This window comes from Merops nubicus, unplaced genomic scaffold (genome assembly GCF_000691845.1).
Source record: "Merops nubicus isolate BGI_N331 unplaced genomic scaffold, ASM69184v1 scaffold17781, whole genome shotgun sequence".
NCBI lineage: Eukaryota > Metazoa > Chordata > Aves > Coraciiformes > Meropidae > Merops > Merops nubicus.
Genome location: NW_008589212.1, coordinates 20,885 through 33,718, shown reverse-complemented (window position 1 = coordinate 33,718; position 12,834 = coordinate 20,885). Strand labels below are relative to the sequence as shown.

At 37.3% G+C, this 12,834-nt stretch overlaps 1 protein-coding gene across 1 annotated transcript in view; it reads left to right on the top strand.

The window, feature by feature from the left end:
- Positions 1 to 12,834, top strand: part of LOC103781806 (semaphorin-5A-like) — a gene marked incomplete at its 3' end in the record, with an annotated part of 41,069 nt that overhangs the window by 25,889 nt on the left and 2,346 nt on the right. Inside the window, exons 5-6 of the mRNA XM_008949530.1 lie at positions 7,867 to 8,152; positions 11,449 to 11,584. Of these exons, the coding sequence (XP_008947778.1) occupies positions 7,867 to 8,152; positions 11,449 to 11,584 (422 nt within the window). The remainder of the gene's footprint in view (positions 1 to 7,866; positions 8,153 to 11,448; positions 11,585 to 12,834) is intronic.

Here is a 12,834-nt window from a genome sequence, read left to right as displayed (position 1 = left end):
AACAGTATAGAAGTGTTTGGATTCTGCTCTTCTGGTAGACATATTATCACTTTTTCCTCTTGCTGCCCTAAGCAATTGGTTATTAGATATCCTTAAAGTGGTTCTTCTGAGATCAGTTTCTTAAAAATGTTTTATTTAATAAGTAGCTTATTAATCTAAAGCACGTACTTCTAGTCTTCACAAGTAACAGTAAATATAAAATTCTTACAAAGGTGGTCTGATTAAAAGGTGGTTTAATACAACTTTGGATCCATTCCTATTATTGTTTGTTACCAGACTTGTATTATAACTCTTGCTGCTGCTAGGATATGTGCAGGGAAATTATGACCTAAGAAAAAAAATTAATCCTTTCACTTTTGCATTTAAGGATTAATGAAAATGGCTATAAAAATTCAGGGTTATCCTTTAGGGGTTTTTTTTCTGTTTTTTTTTAATGAAAAGATTTTTAATTACCTAGTGCAAGCTTTTCTTCTTATGTAGTATTTTATGAAACTCAAAACCAGTGCATTCTTGAATGTGGAGTTTAGTCTTTAGCTTTGAGATAAAAGACCTGACTGAAAATACACGAACTGTATACTGCCAGTTGTTCCTTATTTTGCAAGAAATAATTTTGTTCCCTTGGTTGTGCCACCCCTAGGGTTGATTCTGTTCTTTTGTGTGTATCATCCTTTTTGCCAGTCTCTTAAAATGGGAAGGAAATGCCTGCTGGTTTTGAATCCTGCTGGTTCTGAAACAGGACACAGCATTTGGGCATTTGAGGTTTGGTCTCCCCAGGGCCACACAGAGGAGATGATCACTTCCCTAGTCCTGCTGGCCACACTGTTTCTGATACAAGCCAGGATGCCGTTGGCCTTGCTGGCTACACTGCTGGCTCATGTCCAGTCAGCTATTGACCAACACCCCCAGGTCCTTTTCCACCAGGCAGCTTTCCAGCCACTCTTCCCCAAGCCTGGAGCATTGCCTGGGGTTGTTGTGACCCAAGTACAGGACTCTGATGATAGAGACAGGCAGCATTTCCCATGAAGATGGGATAATTTTTCTGCTTACCTACACTAGGTAAAATAGCAGGATCCACTTCATGTTTATGAAAAGACTAGGAGGCTACTGAGGACAGAGACTGTTCTGTATCTCATCTGCCCACTCATGGTCAGTTGCCAGCTGAAAGGGCTAAAGGAGGAAGGGGGAAAGGCACCCCTGCAGGTGCACCTTCTGTGCCCAGCTGCCGAGAGCTGTGACAGGAACATCAGCCTCGTTAATGCTGCAGAAGACTGTAATACACAATGAGCCGGAGAAAATGAAAGAACTTAGAACTGAAATACATCTCAACCATGGGAAGGTAAAAAAAGGAACAAATTTTGGGAAACATGAACACATAAGAAACAGCATTCACGAAGGAATAGAGGAGGGCAGAAATATTGGAGGTAGTGATAGAATTCCAGTAGCAGACATACCAGACCTTAATGTTAAAGAGGAAGGGGGTGATTATGAAAGTAAATTCTTGTTTCTATTCTTTTATGAAAAATAAAACCAAAACAACCAACCAACCATAAAAAAAACAAACAAGCTAAAGAAAAAGGAAAATATAAAAGAGGTCATGGTCTGCAGGAAAAGCCCTTTGACTGTTTCCCTCCCTGCAAAAGTGGGTCAGAGAACAAAAAAAAAAAAAAAAATAGGCAAGTTCAAATGTTTGGAGGGAAATGGGTAAGCTATGATAATTGGGCGGTTTTTTTTGTACCATAGCTGGTGGCTGGCAAAATCTGCTTAAAGAAAGCTAGATTCTTTTGTTCTTGTATATATGGAATTTTGAATTCATAGTTTTAAGTACACATCCGAACTTCTGCATTTTTGGTAGATCCCTGTAGTTATACCTCTAGAGGTTCTGAGTGAATTAAGGTCGTCTTCCAACTTTATCATCCTTATCCCTCCCAAAAAATACTGCTATGCAAGGTATGTATCCAGAGAATATAGTTGATGCAAAATCCACTGAACTCCAGATGGGGTTCTCAAGGACTTGAGTAGGTTTTAGATCGAAGTAGAGAATCGTTTCTATCATGAAGTTTGTCACTGGCAAATTTGCATCAGCAAAATGATATAATAAATTTTAAAATATTATGCCATGTAAGAACACTTTACCTTGCAAATGAAGGAGATAGGTTTGAAATAAACATCAGGCAATAAAACAAGGAATTTTGTAATACCATATTGGAAAATTATTTCTCAGAAAAGAAATAATTGTATTTCAGAATTTATTAGAGTATATCAGTAAAATGTAATGTCTAATGAATGTATCTACTTTTATGATTATACTGAATATTATTATAAAATCTATCAGCAAAATAGGCGAAGACTGGAAAAAAATGCCTGGCATACACAGTTTTAGTGTATTTTGCAGTCCTTTCTCTTCCATACCCATAAAATCCTCATTTTAGCAAAGGAACATAATGTAGAAGAAATCATGGAGAGCTGAGGCATTGCAGAAGAAATAGTCAAAATAGACCAGTAGCCTGCTATGCTATAATGGACTAGCATTTTAAGCGTGTGTCCTAGATAATTATGAAATATAGGTGAAAATAGATGTTAATAAACAAAGACTTCCACCTGTTTGATACCAGGACTTAACATTTTACAGTTCAGCTCCTGCACGTGGATTAACTACGCCAACTACAAGTTCTATATTACTTTTAAGATGTTTAATGCTGTAGAGAAATTTTACTTCATAGATAAGATTTGTCCTTAAACATTCATAAGCAGTGATGCCTTGGTCACCCTAATGCAAGATTATACTGTTTTGCAACAGCTGCAAAGGACTATGGTAAATGAATATACTTAATGAATATAGAGGCATGGCAGAATGCAAATAGGAAATGCACTTCATTAATTATGACAGTAAGATGAAAGTAAATAAAAAAGACTGGTACATTTGGAGCTTAAATTCTTCCCATTATTTTAAGATTCCCTTTTGGAGAGCATTTGTCACTTGAGGTTGAACCTTATTAAAAAAACTTCAATGGCATCTTCATAGAATTTAGCACCATTAAGCATTTGGCTGAATAAAATATTTGGAAGAAAAGAGTCCTTAGAGGCCAACAATATGAGGATGTGATTCATTGATCTAGTGAGGTCAATGAAAAAGCTCCAGACAGACATTATTCAGTATGAGACTAGTATCTAGGCTTCTAAGATTTTGAATATATTATACATGCATATATCTGTGTGTCTTATTTTGTAGATAGATAGATATGTATATATAAAATCCAATCTGTGTCTCAATCTGACAAACTTCTAACTTTTACTTTCTTTTCACATTTCTGGGGCTAATTTCATTTTTGATTGTGTCTCTGAGTGAATCGTGCTTGAGATGAGAGTGGTCAATTCTCACAGGGACAGTCAGTGGAAATCACAGTTTGCTCTTGCTCAGAGTAGGCTTTAGAATTTATAATCCTTAAGGTTAATTGCTATTACCTCCACAATGAAACACAGATCATTCCCTGTCATATAGTTCACTCTGGAAATAGTAGCATTCTGTAACCACTTAAGTCATTTTAGTCTAATTTAGAGGATGTGGAGTTTTAAAGAGTCAAGAGGTACAGGCCAGCTTTCTTGCTCTGAAGCTCAGCAAGCAAGAAGAGGCCAGGACTGTCTCAGATGCTCTCATGGAGCTCGCTCAGTCTCTTATTTCCCATTGCTCTTCCCAGAGAAAGTTTCCATACAGTTCCTCTTATCCTTTTACCCACTCAGACTACATTTACATCACCAAATGAAAAAGGTTCAGGCAACAAGCTTACGCCAACACCCTTCATCGTCCATAATGCTTAATTGTTAGCTCACTTCCCAGTCTTGTGTTGGACCCCTCCAGCTACTGCTTTCCCAATGAGAACCTGGGTGTGCCTCGGAGAAGTTTGCTTTATGCACCTTTAGCAAGAGGCAGTACAGGTGGAGCTGCACCATTTGCCTGCCTCTGCCCTTCGGAGTGCCTCATACCGTTCCCAGTAAGCTTTGCCCTCCTGACTGCCCTGCTCTGTCCTTGCGCTGCCTCCCAGGGCGTGCAGCACACCCTGGCTTTCAGGCTACAAGAACGGCCGGCAGTCGGTCTGGCAGTGAGTATGGACTTGGTCCCGTTCGTCTTCAAGTTCCCTGGATGGGTCAGAAGGGAAAATAAACTAAAAGGAAACATTGTCTTTTCCTAGTAAAAGCCTTCTCATTAAGAACAGAGACTCTGCTCCCTGGAATATGTAGATTTGTTTCCAACATTTAGAAAAACAATTAGATTATTTCAGATTAAAGCACTATCTTGACTTCATGTAGTTCAGTCGTCTTTTTAGATGACTTAGAAAAGTCTGTGGGGGAACATCCCTGCAGGACAGTCATGCTGCTTTATAGAGGAAGCCATAGGGATTCCCAAGCTTTGTGCTGAGTAAGCACACTTCAGAAATAGCACACTAGAATGTTTGCCCAGAGGCAGTGCTAACTAACCACCGAGTGCTTTCAGTGAATGGGCTTGTGTATCTGCATAGCACTGCTTCAGAGTTGTATGTTTTGTCATGTTGAGATCTTTGTTGTGTCACACTGACAAACTCATTTGTTTTTTTGCTTTCCTGATTCCATTGGTTCCGTTTAATTTGGGAAAGTCTGGTCAGCTTGACTCATCCATAAACTGAATATATAAAAACCTATAAAGATCACGTACAATGCTCGTGACATTATTACCCGTTGCCGTTCTCATGTTGTTCCATACTAGCTGTATCCTGTCACATACCAGAGTCCTTGCATTTGTTGTGGTGATATAATAATTCACAAATGAGATTCATGTATCCTTCCATAGGATCCAAGAGAGTCTCTTCCTTTGTGACATAAAAAACTTGCACGGGAAGGCCTCAATGTCAACAACTAGCAGTTTACAGCACAATTTTTGGAAACATATGAATTAATTTTTCCTAGATGGGAATCTCCTTTTCCCTTTGAAGCAGTTCAGTTCACTTTTCCCAAAGAGGAAATAAAATAAATGAAGTCTGACATGATAATCCTTCCATATCCGCAGAATTCCCTGTGGTAGCTCAGAGATTATTACTGTCCATGCAAATGAAAACAGTTTTCACAAGTTTCAACAACAGGTCACATTTTCATCAGTTCATAATCAGTAAAGTATATGCATAGGTGTTTGCAGATGTATGTATTGTTTCTGTTTGAATCCATGAAGTATTAGTTCTAGTTTTTATTTATATATTTATTATGATTATCAGTGAAACTTTAAATTATTGTGTCTTGAAAGACTGACAAGGATTTTTCAAGAACCCTAAAAATACTCTGAATGCATTTCATATGATTTTTATTTTTACAGCTTGTGAAGATTTTATTTGTAATTAATTATTTTCCACACTTAGGGTGCTCCTAGTAGTGGGTTTGGCTCTCCACTGAGATACTATCATGACAAAGTAGAGACCTTTTTAATCAGTGGGCCTTCAGAGAGAAGCATTATCGTGAGGCCTCTGATGATGCAAGGCAGGGACTCCATGTTTAATGGTTGCATGGGATCTTTTTGCACTTGGATGAACTTGTTATTTGCACAATAAATAGAATTTTTTTACATCAGTCAAGGTATTTTTGAGATAATTTCAAAAAGCAAGCAGGGTTATAAGCTATAAAAAGTCAAACACATAGTTGGAAAATTTTACTTTTTCATGCCATTTCAGGTGGATTGTGTTTCTCAATGTCTACTTTCAGTGGAAATTGTTTTAACTAAGACATAACCTTAGTACAGTGGACAAGCAGCCCATAAGTTACACTCTGACTAGTGAGTGCTTTTTCTTTCATCCACGGACAGTCCTTTCTTCCATACGTATAAGAACAATCGTGAAGGATATTGTGTAGAGTAATGGAGGAAAGTGCATTACAGATTAAGAGAATTAAGGGGTAGGTGCGGTATGGATATAAATTGAAGTTGGATAATGAAGGACAGTGGGTTCTTTTTCTTAAGTTAGCCTGGTATTCCTAAAAAGATTTTATTTCTAGTATGCTTTCATTGAATACAAGTTTGTTCCGTAGGTCCGAAAACATAGATGCATATTGAGAATGAACAAAACATAGTTGGGCTTTCTAATAAGAAAAAAAACTTTGTGTGCAAGTATCTTTGGATATATCTTTCATATTTGATGCCTGAGAAAGCTGTCTAACCTATCTAGGATGTCATAGGATACTCTACTAATGAAGTTTAAAGGTTTCTGAAGCCTTTGAAACAAAAATCCCTATCATAATGGAAGTTTTCCACACATGAAATGAAGATATGACATTCTAATAGGGAAAAATGTTGCTAATAGTTTAGCTCTTTGTATATTGTCAGTCCAATTTTACCTTTAATGCTAATACAAGTCTTGTCAAACTATTGTACTTTTTTTTTTTTTTTTAAAGAAATAAATGCACTGGTACTACACAACATATGAGATCTCAGGACATCAATAAATTCTCCTCAAAAGTGTTTGGTTGCTCTCTTCTAGTGAAACAGCTGTGCAGATCTGAGTGGAGAAAATGCAGTGTATCACAGACTAATTCCAACAAAGTGCTTAATACAGTAATGAGTGAAAGTTACAGCGAGGAGTGAGAGAGCTGTCATATCTGCTCAGCTTCAAATATCCTAGGCAGCTGATAACCATTGCTGCCAAAAATCCTGCCCTGGAGTCTCTCAGCACAGCAGATAGAGAGGGAAACAGAACAAGAGGCCACGCAAACTGGGAGCTGGGCCATCTTTTGAGAAGAGTTGTCTGACAGAGTTTGGACAGCTGCATGGAAATGCCAGCTTGCTTGCCTTTCTAGTTCCCCTGAAAAATTTTGACGGGTTTGAGAAGTTCCTGCAAAATGCTTAGATGCAATTACAACAACTTTTTTAAATATGTTAGTGCTATTAAGAAATGTTCACCTATTAAATTTCTTTGGAGTGTTTCCTCACCACAAAAAAGATGTTTTTAATTTTTTTTTTGTTGTTGTTGTTTCTTTGTTTTCCCACTGTACAATAAAATTGGGAAATGAAAACAAAAACTTCACTTGTTTCTCAGAGATACCAGTGTTCTATAATGTTTCCTTACACAAGGGGGGCTCTTCTCCAAAAATCTGTATAGCAAAATTTGTCTTTCCTTTAAGAACTCATCAGGTTGTCAATCTCTCTTAAGATAATGGACTCTGCTAAGTTTTGTTAATTCTTATGGGGAAAGGGCCATATGTTTATTATCTTTGGCAGCCAGTTTCCTTTTTTTTTCTTTTATGAAATACTGTCTGTTCGGTAGATTATTTTTGTTATATTTTCTCTAATTTCTCCTGCATCTCCATTGATATCTCTCATCAGTTTTTAATCATTAAAAAACAAAAATTAAAAAAAAAAATACTGTAATACTACCAAAAGTTTTAAGTGAGATAGGACTGAAATGAGGTTATCTTACTGTCAAAGACGTGTTGGGTTCTCTTTCTCTACATTACAGCCTCTGAGCCCCTTAGTTACGATCCGTTATTCTGCTAATATGGAGTAGTGGCAATGCTGAAACAGAGTTCATACAACAAGGGAAGCAATTACATTGCAACAATACACTGTGCCTGTATGTGGAGAGGAAGAACTCAGTGATTTCAACTGTAGCATACAGTGAGCTGGGCCAGGGCTGCCCAGCACAGTGATGGGCGATAGACCAGTGGCTCTGTAGATCAAAATCCTGGGTGGACATGAGCTGGGCTGCTCAGACATCACAGGGCAACTCCCTACAAGGATAATACTAAAGGCCCGGTATTTCTAAATGTAATGCTTGAAGATAAATCCAACTTCGATGTTAACATCAGTGCATACATCAGAAGAAGGCAATAAATAATATTTTCTTCTGTTGCTTTCAGAGCCAAATTTTGTGTCATCTTATGACATTGGGAACTTTACCTACTTCTTCTTCCGGGAGAATGCAGTGGAACATGACTGTGGTAAAACAGTCTTCTCTCGCGCTGCTCGGGTGTGCAAAAATGATATTGGTGGCAAGTTCGTGCTGGAGGATACCTGGACCACCTTCATGAAAGCGCGTCTGAACTGCTCTCGCCCCGGGGAAATTCCATTTTACTACAATGAACTACAGAGCACTTTCTTCCTGCCAGAATTGGACTTGATCTATGGGATTTTTACCACTAATGTGTAAGTAGATTCCATGATATACTTTATATTTTTTTGCTATTTGTGACAGTAGAAATGAACGCTTATGAGATACCCTCTCCTGCTTGTGCCAAATAAACAACATAAATGCAAACAACTGTTTTGCCCAATCCACTGTCCTCTTGTGAACAAGTTTCAGTTCCATATGCTTGCCACATGAATTATTGAAGGTGTAGGAAGGAAGGAACAACTCTTAGTGTTTCCTTATAGCAGGGGGCCAGTTCTATTTAAGACTATTCCGTCATCTTTTTCATATATTCTTATAAAGATATTATTTGTCATTTTACAAGCTATTGTAATACATAAACACGTAATGTATTTATTAAATAAATACTTTATAATTGTAGTGTGACATGGTCATGAATCTGACATGATGTAATTTGACCATGTCAGGAAGAGCTGACGTTGCCCAAAAAAGCGCAAGAGGTGCTCTTATGTATTTTATATTAAGCCTAACAAATATTCGTGTGCATTTGATGGTCTAACCAAGAACTTAATCTGATTTACCTCTGATTTACCTCTTAGGACAAAAGACACATTAATCTCAGAAATGTTCTTTGTTACTTTAAACATGGTAACTGGAGTTCACATGGAGAGCAGCCTATGCATTATGGCTGCAAAGCCCAATATCTGGACCACTGGAACAGAGTTTTAGATTTTGGGTTCCAATTCTCTTGCTTGCATTGTCTTGCTGGGTAAATCAGTTTTGCCTAAAATTTTTAAAGTTACTCGGGTAACTAAAACGTGGATCAGTGCCCCTTACTATTGCTGTGAACAACTGGATACCTACCTTTTATAAATATCTATTAGCCAGCTGGAAACAGTCACAAATTAATGTCAACAAATCATGATCCTGAAGTATTTTAGACAGTGAGCATGAATTTGACTTTAAGCTAGTTTTCATGCTTTTGGTACACTCCTTTATTAACACATCTAGGCATCTTCTGGACTTGGGCTTGCCCCTGGGCAGGTGGCTCAGGACATGAGCATGACTTTGGGACTACTGGGGATAAGAAAATTTGATGTTGTTTTCATCAGTAATTTTTATTTCATTAGTCTGGTTTACTATCTAGTTTGAATGTTAGAAGGCAGGTATTTCTCAGGTACCATGTTCATACACTGTTCATGTGTATGTTCAACATACATGTGTATGTTCATGTGTAGCATGTTCAACATGATCTTTCATGACAAGTCAAAATAGCTTTGATATGCTCCTGCCATGGAAAGCCTGACCAGAGGAATTCTGCTTTGGAAAATCCACAGGGCTTTGGGCATGGAAGGGGAACAATGCTCTTCTCTCAGAAGGGCTATCCTGACAATATGGGGAATGCTGGAGTTTCCTGTGCTTCAAATTTCAGTTTCTGTGGCTGAGTAACAATATGAGGGCTGCCATCAGCACGCTTTGACTCTTCTGAAAATAGACTTGTCAATGTAAGTCTATTTTTGCCACTTCGCCACTTGAAAGTAAACAGTCTTTGAAACCTTTAAGCTGCTTCCTTCTTCCTGGGTGGCTCAGCATTCTGCCTTGTCCAACAGAGATGGCCTATTCAAAGAGGAATTAATTATAACTGTTTGGGAGTGTGGGGTTTTTTGGTACCTCCATTTAAATTACATATGTTCCTGACTTCATATATGATAGCTCAATTTTTGAACATTGTTGAAATGTTGTAGAGTTAGGATTACTTCCCTATTCTGAATACTTGTGCACAAATATCTGCACAACCCATGTGATCCATCTTTTAGACCTGCATCCTGATGGTGGAGAAGTGCAATGGTTTTCCATGAGGGGGAAACAACATATTCCTTTCTTTTGGTGTAAAAGCATCAGATATTACTGAACACATTCAGCATTCTTCAATCACAGTATCTTCAGAATTGCAATGATTTTAATGTATCCTGATGCTTTTTTTTAATATACTGTGAATATACTTTAATATATTTGTGGGGAAAAAAATGAAGCATTTCTGTTAATAAGGATCGAGTAATAGCAAAGCCTGCATCCTTTGTGTGGTTGACCATTAAGTCCACTAAAGCCACTGCTTCAAAATAAAGGCAATTTGTTTCTTGAAAGAAGAAAATCCGAAAATCTATGAGTAGAATGTCCTTTAAGGACTTCAAGAAATTTGAGAAGACATTGGTATGGTTAATAATATTAGTGAGCTGCAGTTAGTCATAGTTTATATAGGAAAGGAATTATCAAATCCAATGATAATTGATTCTGCAGAAATTGTTAGCATGAAATTTCAGGTTTTGGGGTTTCTTTGAAATAAGAGTGACAAGCATAAGAAAGCAAATTGCTCTTTGGTCCTACTATTAAATCCATATATCCTAACTCTTTTTATTTAGTTGCTGGTAGATTTGATCCCCTGGGGTTATTTTTTCCTTCCATCATTTTAGAGTTCCTATGGTAGGCTTTCTTAAGCCTTGTGTAAATTACAAGCAAAGTTTTCTTAAAAAAAAAAAAAAAAAAAAGTTGCATGGATCAGGGATCAGTTGTCAATAGTCTTACCTGCAATAGATATTTGTGCAATTGGCACCTTCATTATCTATCCCTTTATCTAAAATTGTGGAAAACAACAATGCAGTTTCCCATATTATGAGCTCTCGTAGTCACTGGATTATGTTCTTTATTGTGTGCAGAATTACTTTATTGTCATGTATATCATATTTTCAAGCCAAGAACAGGTTATTTTACATTTTGCCTGGCTACTGTTTATTTCTGTTTATTCTCCTAACAGGATATCTTTGAAGTATTCAGTCCAAGTTGTTTTCTCTTGATGGGTTTCTGGAACTTGCATTATCATTGTTGTACATCTCTTGGAAGACAGTTTTTTTTTTTTGTGGAAGTGTCTTATCCAGGGGTTCCACAGGGTCTAGAGACATACCATATATTGAAAATCCTTACTGCTGTTGTGCTGCCATTGGTTGTATAGAAGAAACGTTGGTGTGCCCTGAGAGTAATCTGATCCTGAAATTGATAGAAGAAAGGTGTCCGTAATGCTTGTGATTGTGTATGAAAGAATATTCTTGTGGCATTAGAGCAGCAGCAGGAGGTAGGAAGTTCTGGGTTTCTTGCACATCAGCTACTTAGCAAGGCTGACAAAAAAATTAAATCCAGCATCTGTGCCTAAATCAGCACACCATATATCAATATCTTGAGATATCATCTCCTGGCTGATCTCTCTGCTTTCTTAATTGCTTTAAGGATTGGAGAGTTATGGCCTTTTTTATTTATTTTTCAGCAAATTAATTTCTTAATGTTTATATTTCTTTTGCAGGAACAGCATAGCAGCCTCAGCAGTTTGTGTTTTCAACTTGAGTGCCATAACTCAGGCCTTTAATGGACCCTTCAAATACCAGGAAAACTCTCGCTCTGCTTGGCTTCCATATCCCAACCCTAACCCTAATTTTCAGGTACAGATGCATGGGAGAAGGACAATAGTTTACATGTGTTTTTTTTTTAAAAGTTCTGTATGGTTCATAGTTAATAAGTTCAGTTTTGCAGTATGTTATAGACTATGACCTTAAAAAAAATTAACAAAAAAAAAAAAAAAAGGCTTAAAAGGTCCTCTTATTTCAACATACTTAGTTTTATCCTTCTGCAAAATAATTTGGGTTGAAAAGCAGATGTGCTTTGGGGGTTAGGAGAAAGAAGGCTTAAGTTCTTTCTTCTGTTCAAAATGAAACACTATAGTTATTTGTCAATGTAATGTTAATTCCTGGCTGGAGTATGATCAAACTGACAGCCATTCTCTTTTGCATTGCATTTGGGCTCTTAGAGCCTGGAAAGGGAGCACTGTCTAGCAGAACAGAGAAAACAAGGTGGGGTAAAGAAGGGGTGGTCAGGATTTTGTATATTTTCCTATGCAAGGTGGTCCACACTCCCTGAAGAATCTGATTTTAAAAATTTGTGATGTGTTCTCATTTGAACCTGTCAGCCTCAGAGGGTGTAACAATCTGCAGTTGGTTGACAGTGTAAAACTAATTAGTCCAAGGAGGGTTACTAAATGGAACTTTCTACAAAAAGAAAAGGTTATTTCGGGTAAGCACATTCTCATTGTTTTCTTCTGCATAGTCATCACTCCTACTGGGACAATTTTAGTGAGTGTAATTCTAGCAAGGGAAGTGGAAGTGAAACCAGCACTAACATAGTGATTAATGGCACTTGCTTTTCACCAAGATATTTAAGTATATTCACCTTTATCTGCCTTTCATCCTCCCTTAATCTCAATGCAATTTTGTGAGTTCAGTGCTGCTCCTCTAACAGCTTTCCCCACCTTCTTGTAAGAGTCATGAGATCTTTGCAAGCATGAAACAGAATCACCCACTGGGGATTTGAGGTGGTTTTAATTACTTCCTGGTTTATGCAAATGAAGGAAAATAAGGCACTGAATTTGCTCTGAATTACAAGCCAGAGCCATGTTACATTTTCCAAACAGTATATTTGGCATTAGCCCCAAGTGAAAAGACACTGTTTAAGTAGCCCATATTGCAGAACCAGGCTATACTTGTATATAGCTTTTTACATATTGTAGAAATATTTGCAATGTCAAAATAGTAATAGGGTCTAAGTGAGGCCAAAGTTTTTGAAAGAGAAAGCCTGAAGAAAAGCTTTCATATAACATCATCTTTCTTACCAGGTGAACAAGTCAAATAAAAATTAT